The sequence below is a fragment of the Halictus rubicundus genome, chromosome 4, assembly GCF_050948215.1.
Source record: "Halictus rubicundus isolate RS-2024b chromosome 4, iyHalRubi1_principal, whole genome shotgun sequence".
Taxonomy (NCBI): Eukaryota; Metazoa; Arthropoda; class Insecta; order Hymenoptera; family Halictidae; genus Halictus; species Halictus rubicundus.
In genome coordinates, this window is record NC_135152.1 from 15,810,276 (window position 1) to 15,835,955 (window position 25,680).

Genomic DNA, 25,680 nt, shown 5'->3' on the forward strand with positions numbered 1-25,680 from the left:
CCAAGTCGCCGAAAACGGGTAAACAAATTAGCCACACCGCGTCCGCGAATCAGCGAGGCGCGCGTCCGCGTCGTCGGAGCGAGCTATCCTCGGGTCGCAAATATTGACATACATTACAAACACCGGGGGAAAAACGATATCGCGAAAACAGTGGTTCGTCGGCAACGAATACACGCACAGAGAAATCCATGCGGAAGCACGCCGTTATATTTTCATTACGCGGTGGTATCGTCGGCTCTGCAAATAGAACAGGGTGGATCGTTTTCTTTTTTCACCCCGGAGTAGCCCTTGGGCTGGCTTATCTGCAGACACCGCTGTCCGCGGTGATGCAGTTCCTAGGGGTTGGAACCGCCATTTTGAAGCCACCACCGCAGAATTGTCTCGCAGAAGATGATTGCCTCATCACCGGAAGCAGAGTCTCGCCAAGAGATTTCGGCTTCGATTCTCTCGATTTTTGCAAAAGCCTCTTCTGAGTATAGTACTTCCTCTTCAACTCGGTCATCTCCCCGCTCATCCTGTCCAGCCCGAGCTGGTATTCACCGATTTGAACCTCGTACATGCTCACCTCCGCCAGCAGACACTGAGAAATCACCCTTTGAATCATTGAACTCGCGTGCTATCCGGCATTTGCTACCGTTAAAATACAGGCTGATGTCATCGTGAATGTTTAAGGAACCACAAACGTGAGAACCCTTCGGTCAGTTAGTTTATTGATAAAATAAACAAATTTTCTTTTCAGTAATTTTTATGTGAAATGGAATTATCTTTGTAGGGGATATTTAGCTACTCCTTGACTTTACTTTCATATTTCTTTATTATCTAAAATTACAAGGGGACATTCTACAACATTGACTGTTATCATGTTTAGCGGGTTCCTCTTAGACGGCACCCAGCACCCAGTTATTGGGACAATTTCGAAAAGTAAGAAAATGGCGGCTGTTTAAAGAATGCATTTCCCCTACGAATAATTAACTTGAATTGTTCATAAAAAATCGATACATTAAGATATCTAATAAATCGTACACTACAATGGAAAGTCTTCATTCTTGATTAAGTTGACATAAAAATTGTTTGCCTTCCAGTAGCTTTTAATAATAATCATAAATGAGGTTATATATAACGTCGCTATTCTGTAATTTTAAAGAATAAAACAATTTTAACGTAAAGCCAAGCTGTTGCTAAATACCGCTAAAAATATATTTTCATTTTACTTAACAATTACTGAAATAAACTTTTTAATTCTATCAATGATTTTAAAGTTACATAGTGGTGTATCCCCTTAACCCTTGCGGTATGCGAGCCGAATGTTCGAACAGCATGTTTAACATTTTATGTGATTCGATTTTAAAAGTTTTAGCTTCTCGCTTTATAGAATATTCATTGATATTTATCGTGACTCGAATAGTATGGAATAGGCTGAGTGACTCGTCGGATTGTACGAGCACCCTTTAAATCAGAATAAGTTTTTTAAGAGTGGACCAGACGAGCTCAGCTTTCCTGAGAAGCTAGAATGTATTAGTTTTGTAGAAGACGTGCAATGAAACAGTTGCATTCGGTTGGAATAGCGAAGAAAATAGTAAGTTATTTCCTACAACTTTTTTGTCGGAGCCTGTAATGAAAATTTAGGAAACATGATTGGTAGATTCATGTCCATTATACATATACATAATGAAAATTTCATGATTGAAATTAATACACTAGTATTTAATACTTAATATTACTGTGAGTAAGAAACGATTAAAAATGGTAATAATTACAGTTTTCCGCAATTTTCGGTGAACAACTGTGAACATTACAGAATTCTTCAAGCCTTACAGTATTAAATTTGAAAACTTGAATATTAGAAAATATGAAAGAATTGAAAATTTGAACATTTCAAAATTTAATAATTTGAAGATTTGAATATTGAAGAATTTGAAATTTTGAAGATTTAAGGATTTGAAAATTTGAATATTTCAAAATATGAAGAATTATAGATTTGAAAATTTGAAAATAATTTTGCCCTCGCTCTAAATGCTGAGATAGCTCCCGCATAAAGTACAATAACAGCAACAAAACAAATCTGCCATAATAGAGCACACATACTCATTAAATCAATAAGGAGTAAAGTAAAAGGAATAGCATGTACTGTGTAGAATGGGCGAGATTCAGTGCATTTTAATGGCGTTACCCCAATGCTTTAGTGAAAGCAGAAGAGAAGACAATTTAAGTTATTTCATCATCTAAAATAGTAGAATGTGTTGCAGTTATTGCAAAAACGTTTATGCTCTTGTCGATAAGAATTAGCTATGCAAAATAACTTTGAAAAAATTACCTCAAATTGTTAACACTTAATTATTTAATGAAATTGCCGTTCAGTTTTAATAAATGCTCATACCGAAAGGGTTAACGTGATGAATGAACAAAGGAACCTGTTGTTTAACGATAGATGAGAAACCTTGATAGGATTTACCTTCATCTTCTGTCCCCTTTCACGCAATGCTTTCTGTGTTTTGTTCAGGGAAATCGTCACCTGAGGTCCCGGATGCTTCGATAAAATTTCGCGAAGGTTCATGTACAATTTCTCGGTGTCCTTGATCTGCTTTTCCTTATCGACCAACTCGGAAGCCATTTTTATAATACGTTTCTGTAGAAACTGGATCTTCTTCAGCAGCTCATACGTAGATGGATCGGATCCCTATAAAGAATTCGCAGGTATCCTGATACGGTAAACGTTTTATAAAAAATTACACAATATTCAACTCTCTTTCCAAATCAATCAATTTTCTAAAATAAGGAATCCATTTTTCTCTAATATCTATCGTTATATGTAAATTGCTGGTTAGAGTAAGATATTATTATGCATGTTAGCAGCTCTGTGTGGCATTAATAATCTGCAGTTATGTTAGAATAGTAGGATTAGTTTTTTTTTGTAGAACAATGTAAATCAAAGTAAATAAATTTTTGTTTCTCAAAGAACGTTGCTTTATAAGTTACTAGTTGCTGATGGCGCAAAAAATGTCCGAAGTATGAACATTAATAAATACTCCAAAAAATACCTCATGAAAATAAGAAAAATTCAATATGGCAAGACTGTTATATAAAAATGTATTGTATTAACGAAATCTCGTTAATCTATGCAGTTGGCTCTAATAATTTGATCACTGACTGTAATGACGGTACTCAAAGATTGACATACTCCAAGAAACATTGGACCTCAAGACCTACTTCGAAAATAAACTACGCAGTTTTAACGAAAAAGAAGTTCACTAACTTTAAAACGTTGAGAGACAACTATAGAAAATAGTGGGGACTGTTAATTAATAAAACTGTTATTTGAGAATACAACCGCTTGTGTTGTATGTCCAAATTGGGCACGAACTTTGGCAATCATCTAATGAAATACCTCGAGCTTCCGCCACCTGTGAATGTTCAATGGAGTCTGCACCTCCTCCTCGAGCGCCATCACCTTCAATCTCTCCCTGGTCAGATCCCTGTTCAAATGAAACACTTCCTGACGCAGGTCGCTCATGTTCGTAATGTTCTTGATCAGCAACGCCTTCTCGGTCCTCAGATTCTTCACCTCGAGCTTCAGCAGCCTGATGTCCTCCAATCTCTGATTATACTGCGCCTCGCCCCGTTGCAGCGTGCCGTGTAACACTTTGATCCTGCTATACTGTAGGCTGAGCTCGTCGTTCCGCCTGACCAATTGTGTGCCGAGTATGTCTCTCTCGTTCATGATGTTGTCGATGTCCTTCATTTGACGGCCAATATCCGCCTCCGCCCGCTGGATCACCTGCCTCAGGCTCTTCTCCTCCTGCTTCATCTCCTCGATCTCGTGCTTCAGATCGGACACCTCCTTGCGGGATGCTTGCAGCTCGACCTTCAACGCCTCCCTCTCTTTCTCCACCTTGCCGCGAACTATAGCGAGAAATGAAGCATCGCGTGAGAGATTTTATTAGAGAACCTGGTTCACGTCATGGACGATTTCAACACCGCGAAACTCGTAAATACCGTGTTAAACGAAACGTGGAAGTAATGCAAAGCATGGGAATGTGTTCCGTGTTACAGTATCATCTCCGTAACTGTCGCAAAGGCCTCTACCGTAACTGTACAAATTTTATCCCCACCACTGAAGGGATCTCCCTTGGAACCAGTCAACCGGTAAACATGCTCGACGACCGAGCCAGCGAGCGGTCGATGTATCGGCGAGACTCACACTAATTCAAGCGAAGCAAAAGATTGGAACTTTTCTAAGTTTTTATTTTTTAAATGAAACTTTTCGGCACGCTACAAAGAATCATACTGGAACTGCTGCTCGGCAGACCCGACGATATGACAGTTACGGAGGTACTACTGTATTTCTCGTGCTTCTGACCTTGTATGACCTTGGAAGTTATTGTGTTACATATGAATGAATTCGTCTTGACTCGCGCATTCACATGACATTAAATAAACATATAGCATTCCATTTAGAAAACTGAAGGCCATCTTCGTTCCTTGGAACATAATGTAAATATGAAAAATTGACATAGGTTATCGTGTTGTCAATAAGATGTACTGTAAGAACTTCCACTTCCATTTGTTTTAAATGCTTACTGTTTACGAGCAAACGCTGGACCAATTTACCGTGAACACTTATTTAGTAAAAATGAGAATGAAAGTGATGAGTGAGTGAATGGAAAAAGTGAAAAGTTAAGATAAAATTGTACTGGTTAGGTTTGTGTGAACAAAGTCGAACTTCTTAGCCGTCAGGCTGAAACAATGCATATTATTATTGTTATTACTAATAACTGTTTGAAATAAAGTTTTACTCGGGTCCGACTTCAATTAACCGCGTGCCCGACAGTCCGGAATAAAATGTAAACCGCTTACGGAACTCCTCTTTAATCAGGCCGGCCTCCTTGGCCACGATATCCTCTTTCAACTGCTCGATCTGATGTCCGACCACCGTCAGCTTGTTCTTCAGCTCCTGTATATCGTCGTGCGCTTCTATCAAGCTTTTGTTCAGGGAGTTTCTCTCGGCGCGGACGGACTCGAACAAGTTCTGCTGTTGCCGGTGCCTCGTCTCGGCCTCCGCCAGCTTCTTCTTGTACGTGGAGACCTCGACTTGCTTCAGTTTGACCTCGCTTAGGTAGTTCTCGACCTGTTAGCATGACGAAGTTAGCTGAATCGGGACGCATGCAAATCGGCCGCGCCGCATCTCGATTCCCATGCACGCGGAGATTATGCGTCGCGCAGCACAGCCGCGCATAAATAGCTGTAATTATGTGTCTCGTTGGTGCCGTCGGCGCCGAATGCAGTTTCAACGTTCCCAGAAACGTCACCGGAGGCTACGAGTTTCCTACCAACCTAATCAAACTCCGACTCGAGGAACAACTTATTATTAGATCGACCAGATTTCCTGAAAGCTATTCGATATTCGGCAAATTATTTTTGCACTAACCCTCCTCCATATAACTTCATTTTCCCAAGTCTGAGCAAAATGTATAATAATTCTATCCTATAATACAAGGTGTGTGTGTGTGACATTCAAGCAACCCTCTGAATATCTTCTTTTATTTCTGAAAAAAATATTTTATACATAATTTGAATGGTTTAGTGGTCAGTATCAAGCAGGCTTTGTTGCTTTCAATTGCAATCCGTAACCTATGAAAAAGTATATTCTTATATGCACTATGATGTGACCTTCCAATAACCTTGAACTTCGAAAATGAAGGTTAAACTCAAGATTTGTATCTGAACATTTTTAGTTCCATCTAATCACTCTGTTTGAATACAAATTTATAATCGATAAACAATAGAGAAAAATGATAGAAATGCACAATAGAACAAGCCACATTAATAACATTAGACTAATTTGCAATTGTTTAAAATTAGACTAATTAATGATTGCAATTATTAGACTACGGATTTTAACACTTGAATTGGGTGCGATAAAAAGACCAATGGACCTAGATAAAAGGTAAAGATAAAATACCATTAAAAATATATTTGAAAAAATCGATGAACAGTTGTCTGAATGGTATAAAAAATTGCCATTGCTACAATAAAAGCACGTAAGGAATTAAAACGTACTGTTTTATTATTTTCAACTGTTTAAACTTGTCAAGAAAAAAAAAAATAAATATCTACTTAGCTCCTGTATCTTGGAATTAATACAGACAATTTCTATTTTGTATACAAGTGTGTAGTCTAGTGATTATGTTTTTGAATTTCATCTTCCAAAAATGTGAACGGAAATTCGTATATCTTATAAGATCTCTTAACATGTTATTTAACTTTGTATATGTCGATTATGAGAGTTGAGTATATTTAATATATAATTGTTTAGTAAACTTTCTAGATGATCCTAAAGAGCAGGCATGTTAAATAGTAACAGCTGCGGAGTTAGCTCAGACTATGGACGACGCAGTCTGTAATGTTTTGTATATTCTACTGTAGCGGAATCAGGAAATGGTAGAATCGGTGTGTAGTCAGACACGAAGCAAGTTATACTGACGGATTTACGGTCCTGTGGCTAGCAGGAAGTGAAGGTAAACGTAGGACAGTCGTTCATTTCTGGTTTACCCTTGGACAGACGTTGTTAGAAGGTTCGCGACCATATCTCTCCTACAATTTGCAACCGGAACGCTACCGTGTCTAACTGTTTCTACATTTTCCAAGTCTTGTTCCTTAATTTGCATACTACTTTGCAGGACCTCCGCGGAATGAACTTCAAATGTATCAACAAGAACATAGACCTCGATTTACACCGTGATTTAGAATTAATCCTGTAGGTATTAACATAATCAAATCCTCGAGTTCTTTTGTTGTAACAATTTGTACAGCAATCAGTTAGCGTTTATTATCGTCTATTTCGAAGAATGTGATGATACGAACGTGTTACTCTTAAACAACTTTAATCAGTCTAATTTTATTAACATATTTATTTATATTTTATTATCATATTTTATTATTTTATTTTTATTCAGTGCAATATTTTCCTTACAACCCGTAGAATGATTATTGATTGCAGAAGTGAATCTTGTTTTGATTCCGAAAACTAATTATGGGAACTTAATTGTGGAAATATTCGTTATTATTGTTAATAACGTTACGCCACCTTGATGGCAATTGGTGCGTCAGGTGATGCTGACGCAACGTGAACAAATGGTAATCAGATGGAGCCGTGTCGAGGGAATAAGCTATCACGGTTCCTCAACCATAAGCAGCACAAACCATTTCGGTGGCTTCAGTCACGGTTTCCCCAAGATTGAATGCAAATAGCATGCCGTACCGAATATGCAGTTTATTGGGTTACATCGTATATACCATCAATGTGTGATTACGTTAGGGAATATTAATGTTATATAGTACTTTGTTAATGGTTACTGCGACGCTTCAAAATTATAAAAATGTGAAGAAATACTTCCACGTAAATAACTGTATTAATTGTGTAAAACTTATCTACAGGGTGAACAACATAACTTGATCACCTCAAAAATGTCACTTGTTTTTTATGGTAGGTTGTCAACAAAATATTGTTGTACTCAAAACGACAAATATTACGAAAATCAAACAAATTTTGTTTTATGTTTTTCGACACTTTAAAGCCGTCAATGTTTTTCCAGCTCATTTAATACAAAAATATGCACTCTCGCTTAAAGTCTCATCAATGACCTTGAGAACAATTCCTGGCTTACCGTATCTGTCTCTTTGAATCAAATAACGGTTTCCTTTACCATCTTTACTATTGCAAAGGAGAAGTGGGACATTTGACCAAGTTAGGTTCTTCAGTCTGTATAATAAAGAACGAATGAGGTGGTGATTGCATTTTTATACTTTACATTCCGCAAGTATGAAATGAAATGCACATTGCTTGTCGGACGAGCTGGTACAAGTACAGAGGTTCTTCTATGACTATACACGGGGTCTCATTTCAACCACTATCCATACAGTTCTACTTGTCTGAACAAACACCACTTCGCCTCACTTGTCTGACCGCATACGAACCTACTCCACTTACCGGCATACTCGCAGTTCTACTATGCTTCCGCGACCACATATCGCCAACTTATCCGCATACGTATGAATTGACAGTAGGTTTATTTTGTAGTTCACTATACGTTGATATCATCGAATAACTATATACACTCGATATATATATATATATCGTTAGATTGCAGATATTATGCATTTATGACTAATAGAAATGTATGAGGTTATTAGAAAAATTTAAGAATATTCATCGAAATTATTTATCGAAAAAATACATTTTTATCTATCGTTTGTTTTTCACAATTGTTTTAGAAAATGATGCTTGTGTCTTTTAATGGATATATACAAGAAGGTATGCGTAAAATAGTGAAATTGCAAACTGATAAAATGTTGAACTGGTAAAATGATAAAATGGTAAAATAATAAACTTGCACACTGGTAAAATAGCAAATTGATACAATTGTATTAATGACATTACGATATTTAATCATAGGTTTAATATGTTGTTGACTGAATCTGTGAATAAATATCTTAATTTTAATTTCAATGCAACCGAATAGAATAGTAAAATGATAAAATGATTTTTAGGTTAGGATTTCCACAACTTCCACTGAATCGAAGCAAAAATTGAAGAATTGAAAAATTTCTACTCGCCTGATGCGCCAAATCCTGAGCCGCCAAACTGTGTCTATCCCTCTCCTTTTCCAGGATGGACATCTGCTTCTGCACATTCGCGATGTTCACCACGACGGTGTCAAGTTCATGCTCGACCTTTCGTCTGCTGTACTCGCACACCATAATCTCGTGGTTCTGCTTCTTAATTTGATCGCCCAAGTTCTCCTTGGTCCGCGCCAGGATGTTTTTCTCGCGCATCAGAATTTCAACCTGTTGCTGCTTATCGATCTGCTGTTTCCGCAAAGTAAACAATTCTTGCTCCCGATTCCTCATGGTCGCGGCAGTCTGTTTCAATTGTTGGTCGATGCTCGACCGGTCGGCTTCCAACTTTTGCGCCCGTTTCACCGCCGACTCCATTTCGCCTTTGCATCTTGTCACCTCAGCTTTCAGTCTAGCAAAAACATCATCGAGGTATCTCAACACATTACCCAGGTAGCACGCAACGTCTTAAAAACGTCATTTTGCGTCCATTTCAGATGTAAAAACGACGTCTTATTTCAGACGTCTTTAAGACGAATCATTTCAGACGTTTCATTTCAGACGTCTTAAAGACGTCTTTTTGGAGACGTCTTTTTCGAGTCGTTTTACTTCAGAGGTCTTAAAGATGTCTTTTTCGAGACTAAATAACTTGAATTTATTGGAGATGTTGATAGTGGCGATTTTACTGTACAATGACTAAAATACTGTGTCTTAATTTTGCTAATGCTTGAAATGACAAAACAAAAATAAACAACTTCATTATCGGCTGGTAACGTATGTCTTGCATACATAAAAGAAAAATCAGATAAGTGAAGGAAAGTGAAAGGCTAGTTAAACTGAATTTATGTTATTTTTATAAATTACTTTATGAAATATTCGATTGCAGATATATGTCTGATAATGCTACAGGTAACATTATCCGTCGCTGTGACTCTAATAATTTAATTATCCACAATTCCCTCATGTCTAACGTCCCGTATAAGATTCTTAAGCAAAGCGCTTCTACCAACTATGTTTGTGTAAGTCAAAATATCTTCTTTTGCAATTCTTAAATATTTCGAATTCGGCAAATATAGGTGCTTTCGCGACTGACTGTACGCGAACCATTAAATAAATTTATCGAGCGGCAAAAATCGCTTGAAACCTCCGAGAACTCGTTTAAAAAAGGTGATTGATGAACGAACATGGTTCGAAGTTTCCGAGCACATACTTGAAACGTTAAAAAAATGTGTCGAGAAGTCAAATTGGTTTGAAGTCTCTGGACACATACTTGAATCTTCGAAAAAAAAAACTTATCGAGAGGCAAAAATCGTTTAGAACCTCTGAGAACTCAATTGGGTCGTTGAAAACCGTGATTAATGGTCCAAAGTAGATTAAAGCATCAGATCACGTATTTGCAACGTTCAAAGAGTCCATCGAGGAGTCAAACTGTTTTAAAGTCTCTGAATACGTACTTGAAACATTAAAAATGTCCATTGAGTAGCAAAAATGACTTAAGGCTTGCGAGAGTTCAAATGGAATGCTTTAAAAAATTGTATAGAAGAATTTATCTTTGCAATTATCGATGAAGATTAAAGTTTAAACGAATAACTTTTTAAAAATTGGTTCAAACGGCTTGCCTTTTTTGAGATGTTAAAAGAAAGAAAAATTAGGATTGGTCAAAATTGCGAAGAAAAATTTTTAACTTTTTTATTTGCAACTGTAATGAAAATTTAAAAATGCACAAAGTTCCGTCGAAATCGGTTGGCACATAAAAAAGGTTTGAGCATTAAAAGACGTAAGAATCTTTGAATTTTGGGCTTACAGTTGATCTAAATCGTAGTTTCTCACAATTTTTATTTTATAGCAGCTTTAATCGATTTTTATGAAACTTTGTGCATGCATATAACTTATTTAGATCTACAAAAGGAATATTTTAAATTTTTATTACAGACGCAAATAAAGAAGGTAAAAATCATAACCATTACTATTTCTCAATTTTTAGTATATTAATCCTTGTAACATCTCGAAAAACGCAAGCCATTTGAACCAATTGTTAAAAGTTTATTCGTTTTTAAAGGGTGGTCGGATACTTTTGCTCGCCACTGTATTGTATACATATGTTTGAACTGAACCATCTGCGTTACGAATTCAGCGGAACCGACAAAGATTAAAGGTTCTAATTAATCCCCTGCATCAGCGGTGGAAGAACATCAAGCCATTTTTTCGCACAGGACGAACAGCACACCGAATCCATGTCACATTTATTCATGACAAAAATGAAGAAACAGTAAATTTATTAGAGGAATATAATAATATCCTCATATTATTCTGAACTGATCAGTTCTATTGAAAAAGGAAATTTACTCTTGCTTGTTACAGTTGTGGTAGAAAGTTTTTACATAAAGAACCGCAGTCTAATAGTTACGAGAATTGCTGATAAAATGTTAATTCGATCAACGCGGTACGCAAAAATGGCCTCGGCTCTTTTTGGCAACGCGCAGCCATATTTCCACGGACTTTTTCACCGTAACCTCGAGAAATATACGACGATTTGCATAGCAATTATACGGGGCGCAAGTATCGACGCATTGTAATGCAAAATTTAATGGAAAATAAATTTCGCCCGGTGACACCCTTCTGCCGATCGCAACGCAAGCGAACGCAATTCACCAAAACAGCCAGTTGGAATAATGTTTCTCGCGTTGCTCCACGCAAGTACGATCCATTATATTCCCGTCGCGTCTGATATTTTATTAGCGGAAATTGAAATAACGCCGTTGATATAGGTCTTCGGCGCGAAACCATCGTGGATTGTTGTTTCGCCCGCCGAAAACGCAATGCTTAATTAAACCCGACCGTTCAAACGCCATTTGCCGTCGTCCGCCGCACAATGAGACGACGGAGTGCCGGATTTAAGCGTCTTTTAATGGAAGGCATTCACGACAGAACGTTCCTGAAATTAATTTCTTTTAGTTTTATCTTTTATTCGTAATTACAGAAAAATACAACGGGAAGTCTCGGTTGAAACATTCATTTTCAAATTTTACATTCTCTACAGAATGCCTAACACTAGCGCTTCATCGACGCTTGTGCACTGTCAATTGCACCCAAAGCCAGACCTCTGCTTTTAATTATAATTCGTTCAGGCTGTAATAGGCTCTAGTCCAGTACATATTAGCACTTAATTATCTCCGCTGTTTCGGAAGGTATGAAAAAACTTTATGAATCAAAGTTGTTCAGTATAAACAGGACTACAATATGGCAATAACAATTTTTTTTTGTAGGTGAAAGAGTTTCGGTTTCGGTAAATCGCGTAGAAGCTTTAATCTGGAACGTCAGGATCAAAGAAATATTGTGTTCTTAACTAAAGTTTCCCGGTAATTAAGAACGAACGACGGGTAAATGTATAGTGAAAGGTTGTTTAGAATGTTGACCTTGACAACATATGTCAAGGTCAAGGTCATTGAAGCTGGGTTCCCTTTTGTCAACATTTAAAAAAAAAACTGTTACTGAGATATTGAAGTCCTCCTTATACTGAAAAACTTTGGTTAATACAATTTTTTTCATACCTTATAAAACAGCGGAGATAACGAAGTGCTAATATGTACTGAACCACCCTGTATATAAATTAATTGGACAATGAATGAAAGTGTATTGTTAAGAATGTTTGGTCGCTGTTGGGGAACGTGCAAGGATTGGAAGAAGCTAAAAATTGTTCCAAGTTTTAATTAGTAGCTTAACGACCGAGTTCATCAAGCTTCAATCATTACCTGTTTACCATTTGTCTAATTTCCTTGAGTTGCTTATCCTTCTCCGTGACTTCCTTCTCCAAGTTCTCGACTTGTCCAGTCGCATTGTCGTAGTCGGTTTGCAGGTTCAACCTCTTCACCATCAGCTTATTTATCTCCTTTTGCGTTTTGTCCGCAGCGGTTTTATGCTCCTTCACCAAACTTTCGAGCTTCACAATGTTAGCGTTCGCTGCTTCTATAGCTGCACTCGCTGCCTATAAAAATGGGAGCAAGTGATACAGTACTGATTAAATCGTTATCTCGTGGGAAAAAAGGAATCGCGGGGCGCTGTTGGAGCCTCGAACATAACTTGTGACATTTTTCTCGTTGCAATGTGACCAAAGAAGACAAAAGTCGAATCATGTTTGCTTGTCAATTAACGATTCAATAGAATCTCGAGTATCCGTACCATTTATCTCTGTATTCTCCATTATCCGAATACACGTTACATATAAACAGTCTCAACTAACCTGATCCACATACAACAAAATTCTAAAGATTTACATTTATAATTAAATTTAAATTTAATAACTTCATGGGCTGAAGTTCCGAAAATCGGTCAAATCGGATTGAGCACAAATTTTGCACATAGCCTCATTTTGCTTTAAAAACATGTTTCCCAGAAGGATTTTTGATGACTCGAAAAAAATATTTTTATCGCGTTAATGTCATTTTCTACCTTACCGTCGAATTTTGGTTAGGTCCGGGTTAAGGGTGAGGGGGAGTGCAGTAGAAACATCTTTTCAATGCAATGTGAACCTATTTAACAAATTTCAGTTTAATCGGACTTGAACAATTTTCGGAACTTTATCCACTTCATGTCACTAGATAACCGTTCTATTATCCGAACATGCACGTTCGACTGATTAGTTTGATAATCGAGGTTCCACTATATCGTGCATTAAACAAGTAAAAATGATTCGAACTGTGTCATGTTTGCTGTCAATTTTAATCAAATGAGTGTGACAAATATGCTGGCAAAAGTTTCACAAAAGAATAACCATAAACAACAAAGTTTTATTCATGGATCACATTTGATGCTAGGGATCGAGAAATGACACGATACATGTAACGTTTCAATCCCGATATGTTCACATATGTCGAGGCATTGCTGCGATTCTAAGTAAATACAAAAACAGGAACGAGCGGTTCAACAAGATTGCACGAATACAAGACAGCGGTTGCCCAATGAAAAATGCTTGCAAATGTTCTTCACGCTGCCAAATGTGTTCCATTGTGATTCCGTCTATCTTTAGCAGAAGCGTTCAATAAGTTTCCCGATAGAACTTTCCGTTGAACCGATCGAAGTCCCGGCTGGCAACTGCCACTGGTTCATTCCGGAAAGATAAGCTTCATTCTCGGGATCGTTTCTTCGGCCGGCGCGAAGCGGAATTCAGTTTCTTCGAGTTGTGCCGCGGAATCCGCTATCGCGGTCGAGCGGCGTCGTTTCATTTCTGTTACCATTCGAGAAACTTGTTGAACTTTTCCGTACACTTGGATGTCATCGGACGATTTCTTCGATTCGTGAAGAGCCTCGGGGCAACAGCGTTGGGTCCTGAAAGTTCGCGTTACTCCGAGCCCGAGGAATCCAACGGACATTTAAAACGTTATAGCGTGTCTTGTAATGTGTCTCGTAAAACAATGAATGGGACAAGTTCGATCCTTTGTTGACAAACTCAGTTCCTTAATTTCCGTGACCTTCATAACGATTTGATTAATGATCAGTGCACGCGTCGTTCCACCACTCGCAAAACTTTTTTATCTCAAACGATAAAAATACTGCACAGAGACATTTTTCAGTGAATAAAAAAAAATGAGAATCAAACTGTACTAATATTTATAATTCAGAACTGATTGGAATTTTTGTATTTCACATCTCAAACTTTTGCGCAGTAACTTTTTTCAGTACGTAAAATAGCACAGTGTATCAGAATCAAAATTTAGTATTGATTTGAATTTTTTTATTTTTATTACACATAATGATCCATGACCCGTGTTTTTCGTTAATAACTCTTTAACGAAGCCGAGCAGAACATTTTCGCAAAAGAAAAAGTTACTTCAAATCACCACAGGAATCACCCCTGTCGTGGAATAAAAAAATTTTCTGACACCCTGTATTGTGTCCCATGTTCAGTTTTATTACATCAGCGGACTCATTGTAGTCGCAGGATGCTCTCCGAATTTCGCTATTTACAAAACAAACAAGCCGGGCAATGCATTGTGTAAACGCGACTCGCAGATTCGAATTCGTACAATTTAGGTCCGGCGGCATTGAATCTTACAGAAAATAGGGAACAATGCATACCGCGAGCACAATACCGTGGAGAAATTCTAAACTCCCGGGAAAATCGAACTGTACCTGAGTTTTCACCGCATCCGATCGAATTTTCGATAATTGCGACTTGGCGCGACGATTAAACGTTAAATTGAAAAGTTAGATACGCCTACCTAGATTATAGAAAATCGATTTTACAGCGCTACGCCGCAAGAGATTCTTGAAAATAACGTTTTTATATCAACGTGGAGTAACATAATTATGTACATTTGAAGAAATGTGAAACCTGTTTCTTTTGGAAGCAGACTAATGACCTGTTTGGTTGAAATTTTGTTATAAAATTTGGCATTTTTCAGTTTAAAGAACAGTTTTTTACCATTAGTATTTGAAAAATCGACAATCGGTATTAGTTTTACTCGTCTACCTTATAATTTTCCGTTTCTCAGTTAAAAATTGGTGGATACGTTTGTAACACCTTCCACTGTTTTCCAAAACAAACAAACAAATTTGGATAGTAACAATTGCTCACTAGAATATCATTTAAATATTTAAAAAATTCTTACACACAACTCCCTTCTGGATGAATATAATTCTTAATACCCAAAGTACGGAGCAATGAAAGTGATTCATTTATAATTTCTGTTATAAAAATGACAAAAATACAGTGGACAATTTTAGCGCGAATATTAAAATCTATGGCGACAATGAATCCACCTTCCCAATAATTCCGGAGATTTATGATTGGATCATTGGAAAATGAAAAATGGACCGGTTTGATTAAATTTTTCATTTTCATGGAGCGTCTAACTTCTAAGCTTCGGCGAGGAAGTTATTTCTGGCACGATTGCGCTGCGAATTAAGCCGCGCCGTCCATCGCGATGGCCTCTGTAAGCTGCAGCGTGGCTGAAACTTATTTATGAAACCCTTACCTCCAGATCATTCGTCCTTACGCTCAGCTCCTCCTGCAGTTGGAGCATCTCGTCCTCCGCCCTTAGCTTCGCCCTCCGTTCTGCCGAGATCTCGCTGAGCTGCGTATCGATGGTCTCCCGCATCTCGTTTATCTGATGTTCGAACTCGTTGTTCCGCTTCTCCAACTCGACCGTGTACGAAGACGAGTTCTTCAATCGCTGCCTCAGCGTATCCATCTCGCTCATCAGCTTCTCCTTCTCCTTCATCAGGTTCTCTTTCTGCTTGGTCGCGGAAACGCTGCAAATCCCGATGAATTATTCAATTTTTACGCGGGATGCGAGACAAAGAAATTCATTGCGCAAATGTCTCCGTTCTTTGAAGCAAACAAGTTTTCTGAATAATTGAACGAGAAGTCGAATGTTTGAAGACAGAAAGCTGGTTTTCGGCTCTTTACATGGTTCCCTCTCCATTTGATCGTGAGTCAAGCTGTCGCACGATGTTCGAGACAATGCCAGACAGTCCAATTTTTGAAATATGAATTCTAAAAAATGTTTGTCGTAAAACATTAGTCATATAATGTAGACTGTGATAGTACCCACAATTTTTACTTCATGTAGGTGTGAATCTATTGCTAAAACTGAGCCGCAAAATCAAATATAAAACTAGATACATTTCCTGAAATACGTGCCATTTGCTGAATGTTTACTCGATTAATTTGATTATTACAAGTTATGTTTAGTATTATAAGACATTTCAAAAGCAACGAAATTTTTTCTGAAATATGATCAATTTGTCCCAATTTTTCAGGTTAATCAACTTTGATTCGAGTTTTACAAAAAGTATCTCTCTGATTTCTTGCGAACTACTTCCGGATACATTGGAATAGTAACTAAAGATTGATAGCAATTTTCATTTCGATTTTGCACGCATTTCCGGTGACCTGATAAATAAATTTTTCAAACAAAAGTTGATCAGTAATTATACGATAATAAATTGTAATAAACAAAAATGCAAAAAGTTTTGTATGTAATAAAAAAATAATGGTAACTTTAATTTTTTTTTAACAAAATTTTAGTTCTTCTATCAAGCGATACACCTTCTAATAATCTTTAAAAAAGTATTAGAGGTTGAAAACGGATTAGTTTTCCCTTGTTAATTTTCTGCCGACTCCCATAAGATTCCAAACGCTGTGTGTCGTTTTAATGATTAATAATTTTTCCCGAAGATCGACCAAAGGAATTAATACAATTACTGAATGAAAACGAAGGTTATTTTCCGAGACTGCTTTTGTTGCGCCAGTGGTTTATACATCCGAAATTGCGTATTATGGATAAAAATGGGCTGACCTGTCGCGAACAGACTGAATCTTTGAAGGTCCTCAGATTTGCCCGTTGCACAAGATTGGTGCCTATTCAAAGTGCATATTTAATATGCTTGCAGTTCGAAGGACCCGAGTAGTATACGTAAAATGCAGAAAATTTCCTTGAAAGCCCACATCGATTTTCGACACGCTCACACGTAGTATTTTAAGGTACTGCCTGAAAGGGATGATGTGTTGCGTGAAGAAGTTGAGGTCGTAGGATTTTCTCTGTTAAAGAGAAAAGTGTTTTTTATCTAAAAATCCGAGAATGGATTTTCGAATGGACTTCGGTCTAAAGAAGAATTAATACAAAATCTAAAAATTGAGGAATTCGAAGAAAATCGTGGACTGAGTTGTATGTACAAATCCAATACAAATTAATATTCGTGTGATTATGTTCACATGTGGGATGATGCGTGTTCGCGACCTATTTTAACCATTTTGAGAGGGGCATACACGAAAGTAGAAAGCACTCACTGGCGGTCCTCTGTCGCTGCAGAACTGAGGGAAACGAAGCACAACATCTTTATGAGCTACTATGCCACGAGCTACGATCATGTTAGAACGGAATTGCAGGCCGATCGTCTGTTGACTGAACAGAGACGCCGCTGTATCGGGCACGCTTCTCTCCTCCGGGGATTAGACTCGAACATCCTCGTAGCCCCAATGCGATCACGATGAATACACACGAATGGCGTCCCGACGACGACGTCGTTTACCCTGATAACGGAAAACGTCGTGTACCAACTCACACGATTTAGAGCGTGCCGAGATGTTTTTCAACAATCTCCGATCGCTCTTGCACACTTGGTCTTACCTCCCTAAGTTGTGAGACTGGGCGGGGAAAAAACAATCGAACAACTGGAACACGTGCCGCATTTGCGTTAAAGTTTGAAAATTTTAACAATTTCTTGTCATTTTCAAACAAAACTCGGTTTAACTTCACTTCAGGAAACCAGAAATTTTTAACTGTTTTTTTATGCAATCCTGAAGACTTTGGCGAGAAAATTTCGAAAATCTAAGCTTCAATCCTAGGAGATCACTAGTTCAAAAGTTATGCGTGTGTAAAGGTGTGCAATTTCAGTGTTTTGACAGCTAAGGGCGCCGCCATGTTGATATGTAGAGACAGTCGCGTGAATTCATCACATTTTCACCAAGATCCAATTGGATAAGCTAAAATTAGGGGAGATTTCGATTTGGAAATCCGACTATAGTTCAGGTACAAAATATTGTGTTGGTTCGAGTTAGGTTTTTTGGGGGTCTGGGGCGCCCAGCCACGCAAGCAATTAAGAATTGCAAGTAATATTTACAACTTTTTTTTATTCTTGTGTACGGAGAAGATATTTCCTCTCAAAGATCGGTGCTCTACTTTAACGGCATTATTGCTTGCTTGTGGTGCCATCTAGCGGTGCCGCTTCATACCAACATGGCGGCGCCCTTATCTGTCAAGAACGCTGAAAATCGCACACCTTTACAAACGCATAACTTTTGAACTCGTGATCTCCTAGGATTGAAATTTGGATTTTCGGCATTTCCTCACCAAAATCTACAAGATCACATAAACAAAGTTAAACATTTCTGGTTTCCTCAGCTAAAGTTTAACTCGTATTTCGTTATTTTGGAAATATTGGGAAAACCACTCCCGCTAATTGAATACGCACTACTCCACAAAATGAAGAGAACACGGAATTATGACGGAAAAATGATCGATTCTCAAACTTCTGTAACATCGAGTAATAGGATCATGACACTTGTGTCTGAAACTATTTATAAACTGCATTCTTCCAGCTTTAATTTAAGCCCTCTAAACTTGGAAAATTCCTGCGGTAACACAATGAAAACCGCGATTTGAAAATTTTTCGATTTCTGGAAAATCGTTTTTTCAGAATTGCGATGTGACTTTGGGGTTTTCGACAATTCTAAACGACACTGTCGTAAAGCACATTCTTCCTGCTTTAATTTGCCGCAATAACCGCATAATAACAGATGTAGATTTTCTTTTTCTTCTAGGCAACTATAAACCATAGAGAAGTTCCAATCATTGTAACTGTAAAACATATCACAATTCAAGGGGTTAATTATTGCAAGAACCGTATGCTCCCAAAGTTTCATTAAAGTCTTAAGAAGTCTCTCACGAGTCATCCCTTTTCAGTGTTAAATATTCAAGCATGAGTTTATAAAAACGTCCTGCATATTCTTCAGGGCTGAATGAATCTGATTTGCATAGTGGGCAAGGATGCATGCATGCACACGTCCGGCGAACACCTAACCACCGATAACGTAGAATCGAATTAATCCGAAGATCCGAACGCTTTTGATGGAAATTAAATCCCGCGAACGGGTCAAAAACACCGCAGACACACGGGGCTCCACCTAAGCGACAGGGAATTGTGGCTTTGAAGGATTTCTAACAGGATCCTTGAAGCGTTTGATCCGCCGCGCTGCGTTTGCTAAAGGCGACTAATCCGTAAATGTCTCACCTATTCGTTACTTGGTACTCGATTAAAACCGGAAAGAACGAAACCATTTTCTCTCTGGCACTGGAATCTCGGAATCGACTAGTTGATAATTCTACGAAATTATTTAAACAATTATAATCATCGCACGATTCATTAATAGGTCCATTGTCGACAACAATGTTTCTCATATATTCCCCTGAAAATATTAGTTCGAATAATCATTTCTAGTACATCCTACAATGCGGATTTTTTGCAAACTACTGGAGCTACATATACATTTATTTATTTATTTTTTTAATAAATCAAAAGTAATATAATAATATTTTTAAATTCTTGGAATGTTATTACTGTTTTGAATTTGATCTACTCATTTTTTGTTGTAGACGCATGAACTCCACAGTCTACTAATAAGACTTGAGATAATATTGGCGATCTAAAAATTGCTTTAGACTTGAAAGTCCCTAAAAATCTTGACATTATAGATTCACGAGGAAACTCACTCTTCACTGGCGGCGAGCTGCCTGTTAGTTTGCTCGATTTCGTGACTCAGTTGTACAATATTCAGCCGCAAATTCTCTATCGTCTCCTGCGCGTTCAGTTCACGCGTGTGAGCAGCATCGGCCCGCTTTATCGCGTTCAGCACTTCCAGTTTCAGCTTCTCGATCTCATCGTTGTTGTTCGAAATCGTTTGCGTAAATTCCTCCATAGTGACCTTGCTGTTCCTGACCTCGGCCTGAAATCACAGTCTCCAAAATAATTGAATTTTAAAAGTTCTATTTTTCGACGTATTATTTAATTAAATGACTTTTCTGAAATTTTGTTGCCTAATCAGACAACAGTTTAATTAAACTTTCCATTCGAAAATTCACGCATTGGATAAAAATCTTTCTCCTGCATTTAACTGTCTACAATGGTTCAACAGTTTTGTAGATATAAAAAGTTGTTAATATTAACTTTCGATCGGCGGAGTTTACCGTCCCATGCTTCACGTTTACAGAAGTATTACTGTGAGTTTTTAAGATACGTTAAAAAGATAACTCGGCAGTTTTTGTTGATGGAAATCGGAATGAACAAAATACGTTGATTTATTTCCTTTATTCTATCTTCCAAAAAGAATGTGGATCGATAAAATACGGACGAAACGTTTCGCATAAAATCTGCAACAGCCACCAACAAAATATGTATTAATTAAAATATACGTTAATTGTACCTCCAGTGATTCGCATTTTTCCAATAGCTCCTTTTCTACTCGATGCGCTTTATACAGAGACTCAAACAGTCTGGTGTACTCGTTCAAATACGGAGCCAATGCATCGATGCCTTTCATGTCTTTCAAGACCTGAAAAATGAAATAATAAACTACCATTCTTACTATTTACCGATTCCACGATATCGGTAATTAATAAATGGAGTTTTTGAACTCTAACGAGCTGGGTAATAGGACTTCCTTAATTGGCAAACTACTGCTTCGTGATGATGATATAGCAGCGTAAACCCATAAACGAATTAGAAAATGACAGAGAAGAAATATCAAAATTTTTTAATTAAGGTACTAATTCAACTACCTACTTATATATTTGAAACACCTGAAACCATATAAAACAAATTACAAAAGATACAGTTTTAAAATAATCAATTTCTTAATAATGTTAAGAAATATCCTTAGTTGAAATTTTACGAAATTTTATAAATAATTATTTCACAAAATTTAACACTTTTGCTGTTAATTAAAATCGCAGTAACTTAAGTTTATACAAAAACCGAAGAGACCAAAAAAAAAAGCGTTTGAACAGCTTCTTCAATACAGACATTTTCTAAAAATATCTTAATAATTAATAATTTGTTTACCATTGTACCTAAATACTTTTTTTTACGTAGAATGACGAGGAAAATCCAACTGTGTGATAAAAAGTATACATATCAATTAAAAAAAATAATAATGCAATTGTTCAATGCATCGTTGTATTTCTAAAAGAAACATGGTCCTGTGAATGTAGTACTCTTTGAACCATTTATCTTTCTCCTGTGACATTTCTCTGTCACTGGTAACGGAGTTCTAGCCTGAAACAATTACGTGGATCACCCTGTATACTAAAAAAAAATTAACAAATTAATAGGGTGTCCTATGTTTTTGTCCTTGACTGTACAAATATCGAGAGTTAACACTAGGTTTACGGAGCATTAAAAGTGAGTATTTTACATTACTTTATAAAAATAAGAAGAATGTGTCTATCCAAGTTTTCAGCCACTTCTTAAATAATATATGCCTAAGGAAATAAGTTTGTTAAGCAATTCCACGTAGATGTATCTTCACAATCTCAATAATCGTAAATTAAAAATATTAGAACCCGTCATTGTGACGGGTCCCGTGAAACCTAGTGTTAATAATGTTCCCCGGGTTAAGAACTGAAAAGTCTCGCGATTACTTGGAATCTTGATATGAACTAGCACGATGGAAGATATATCAGGATTTTCGTTCAGCGCAATGAAAAACATTTTCAGGATGTCGGCGGGAACGCCCTCACCTTGTCGTAATCCTTCTCCAGGGCGCAGAAGGTGCTGCTGGCCGAGCTCCCCTCTGAGGAAGCCTCGCTGATCTCGCTCCCCTCATCCTGAAACGTGTCATTCCGCCACACTGACAGGATATCCCTCGCGTATCCTTCGTTACTTTTTCACGATCATTGCCGCCTAGCCGCGCCACTGACCGTCGGCCCGTCCGATATTAATCGCGTCACGGTCATGATAAGGGTCCATGAAATTTACGACCAATTTTTTCGCGACTCCAACCCAACCGGCACGCCTAATAAACTATCCGCACACCGTCCCCCGAAACGCACGGAGGGAGCAATAATTTTTTTTCCTTTTTCTTCGACAACGCCGAGATTAACCAGATATCAGCGGCCTCGTTATCGCCGCGTTATCGTGCGTCTCGGGATTTTTACGCTATCATCTTCCGGCCCTTTTCGGTGCCTGTCGGATTGGGGACCTGTTGTTCGGACTTGTTTGATCTCAATTTATTAGACCGGTCTCGAAACAATAGCCGATTTTCACTTCGCAAAAGTGATATACCCTGTGAACAATCTGTACGCAGATTGGCAGCAGACATTGACAAAGTCTGTCTACAAATTCGTAGACATCTGTTGCGACATTTGGCTACATCTTGGCAGCAGGGCTTGTTGACAGAATCGAGCAGCAAGTTGCAGATTGGCGACAGAAGTTACTAACTTAATCTAATTATTTTAAGAGCTCATTTACATGCCAGTATCTCCCATAGGACAGTCACTGTAATTTAAATGGCTGAAGTTGTTGGGTGTGTTGTCAATCTACTATCAATCTGCCGTTCGACTCTGTCAACAGAATCTGTTATATTTCTGCCAGAAATTGACTAGTGTAACCGAATATAACAAATCTCATTTAAAGTCTGCAGCCATTCTGGTTACAAAAGCTTGCAAGGCATTGGGCACAATTTGGCATTACAGAAAAATGCAATTTTCGAAATATCACTGTGGAAATGTTGCAGAGGTACCCCTTAACCAAATCTTATTCATTTATGCATATTGATTGCCGCTCTTTACACTAATTTTTCAATGTGATTTAAGTGTACAAAAATGATGACGATTAATTGAAAATAGACTGAATGACTCGTAATCCTTCTGCAACTTTCTGTTCCTTTTATATTACTCTTCTTTTTCATTAAAATGTTGTGTTGGTGTTAGTGGCGCGTTTAGGTTACAAATATTTTAAATAATTCAATAGTAATAATAACATCGGCTAACTTCTCTGGTCCGTCTTGTTTTTCGACGTTAACGTCATCCATTTTTATTAAAATACCGCTGAGAATGGTAAATTAATATAATAAAATTGTAACGATCATATTCGCGTAATATAATAAACGTCATCAGAATGTGGTTAATTATTACGTCGGAGATCGATAACAAAAGGCAAACATCGTTTAGTTATTAATCGACGTGAATAATATAGTGGCAAATTTCAGATTGATTTAAATTTGAGAATACTTTTTATACAAAACGTAGAAAACACAGCAAATATTGATTATGAACAACATAGAAAATACACTATTCTACAAAAAAGGTCAGTGAATTATAATCGAAATAATGACGGCACACTTTTCACTTAAAACATGGTGAAACCGTGATAAAAAATTGGAGATCGACTTTTGAGAGATCATTGTAAAGGGGTGGCTTCTCTTTACCAAATCATATTGATACGAATACGAGAAAATCTTTTAAACTCCGTAGAATCATATGAATTTGTAAAATTCCAAATGAACGGTAGTTACTGCAGTTAGTCACTTTGTTGTATAATAAAAAAGGGGTCTTGAGACTTTACTCCTTAAACTGAATACAGGCAGAATGTTATAATTTTTCGGTCACAAGTCAGTAATCCTTAAATTTTGTGTCATAATACATAACGTAAAATGTAACTTACGTCTTTATATATTGATTATTTTCATTCGTCGATAAAATTAAGTATACCTATGTTTTGTATACTTACGTCGCCCAAGCCGGCATTCATCTCCATATCCATCATGATGGCGGTTTAAAGTGTTTACTCACCGGTCACACAACTTATAATAGCTAAGAAACAAATTGTGCAGAAACAATTTTAAAAACAAATTGGCTTCATCGTCAAACTGTCCCGAAAAATACGAGAAAATATTGTAAATCGTGTAACTAAGCACAGACGCATAAATGCTCAAAGACCAACATTTGCATACTTCGAAGAACTTCTATTCTCTTATTTCAAACAATATCGAAATTCGAGTAACACTAAGTCGAAACTATAAAACTGAAAAACTACAGCAGGTAACGAAAACAACGGTGCACGAAGGAATGTGTTGAGACTATCGAGATTTCGCTTGTTGACTAGTAACCATGGTGGCATATAGTAAAGGGATTCCTTGATAGTAACAGCCCATAAGATGCAATGTCTGTAGGGATCTTAAGTCTGTGATTTCGATAGAAACTGCTATAGTACTATAGCATTTTCTACAAGGTCAATGCTAAAAAATGATGTAGGTTCTGATCCATGCTCAAAGATTATGTAGGTTCTGATCTATGCTGAAAAATTACGTGGGTTCTGATCCATGCTAAAAAATAAGACTAGGGTGCAGCACTATACTGGAAGCACCGAAAAACACAGACTAAAATAGGAATCGTTAACTACACCTACTGAAAATCTTTGAGGACGCTAATGTGTACAAGGTACAACAAGCGCATGTCAAATTCTAATAATCTTTTCAGCAGTAAATTGCTTACGGATTTAATATAAAGTTTATTTTAACCCTTTGAGCACCGACGAGATACTGTTAAAGACTGCCAGCCTCTGTGCTATTCAGCGGGACCAGCAAGTGGATCACAGATAGGTCCTGGGAGGGGTGGATAAATGCGCCTCGTGGCCCCACCGACGAGACACTCTCGTCGCTTGTGGAACTAATAACGTGGAACTATTATCACAGACGAGATATAGGAATAGACCTGACACTCAATGTATTTTGGTGTCCGTCGGTTTTGAGATGCTAGCACCAACGAGGAATAAGAGCAGACCAATCACCCGATGTATTTTTTTTTGTCTCACGTCCCCGGGACTCTAGAGCTCCCTTACCATTTCTGTGTCACATCCTACCGTTTCGATCAAAACTAATATTGTGGAACTAATATCACAGACGAGATATAGGAGTACGCCAGTCACCTTATGCTCTTTCGTGTGGCACGATATGAAATACCGACTCTACCCAAATAGAATAACCAAGTGGTGAGCTGGTTCACAGCATACAGAACATAACTCATGATTAGGGAACATTAGTGAGAATCGAGTATCTTGTATACTCCCAATAATCATGCATAAAAGTTACTTTGACGTGCTTTAAGACATGCTTTAAAAGTTACTCTATATCTCGAGTACTATTAGCCATTTTTATTTAAAAAATTAGGTGGTACGATAGCCAAGAGGATATTCGACAGCATCGACAGCAAAAGGAATTCTTATAATCGTTGAACAAGCAGAGATAATACATTTATCAGTGTGCGAATGTTCATGATTCAAAAGTTATTCTGTACCTGGAATTCTATCACCTATCTTTACTAAAACATTAGGTGACAAGATGGTCAAGGGAGTGCTTATCGACATCATTGGCGAAAGGAATTGTTATAAAAATTAAACAGCCAGAAATAATTTTATCAGTGAATTGTGTACGATAAATTAATGCCTGCGAATATTGATGGTTTAAAATTAATTCTGTATCTCAAGTTCTTTACTCATTTTTACTAAAAA

At 37.4% G+C, this 25,680-nt stretch overlaps 1 protein-coding gene across 2 annotated transcripts; it reads right to left on the reverse strand.

The window, feature by feature from the left end:
- On the reverse strand, positions 1-24,708 carry LOC143353623 (cilia- and flagella-associated protein 58). Of its 2 annotated transcripts, XM_076787074.1 has the most exons (11): positions 23,902-24,708; positions 21,912-21,998; positions 20,597-20,725; positions 19,887-20,119; positions 15,588-15,864; positions 12,366-12,598; positions 8,614-9,025; positions 4,855-5,125; positions 3,386-3,900; positions 2,453-2,677; positions 1-580 (listed from the first exon to the last, which is right to left on the reverse strand). In XM_076787074.1, the coding sequence occupies exons 1-11, from the start codon at positions 23,935-23,937 to the stop codon at positions 299-301; spliced, it is 2,700 nt and encodes an 899-aa protein (XP_076643189.1). In that variant the 5' UTR covers positions 23,938-24,708; the 3' UTR covers positions 1-298. The 2 variants fall into 2 exon arrangements, with proteins under 2 accessions (XP_076643189.1, XP_076643190.1); XM_076787075.1 differs by lacking the exons at positions 19,887-20,119; positions 20,597-20,725; positions 21,912-21,998; positions 23,902-24,708 and adding an exon at positions 17,405-17,589.
- Positions 24,709-25,680: the final 972 nt, after the last annotated feature.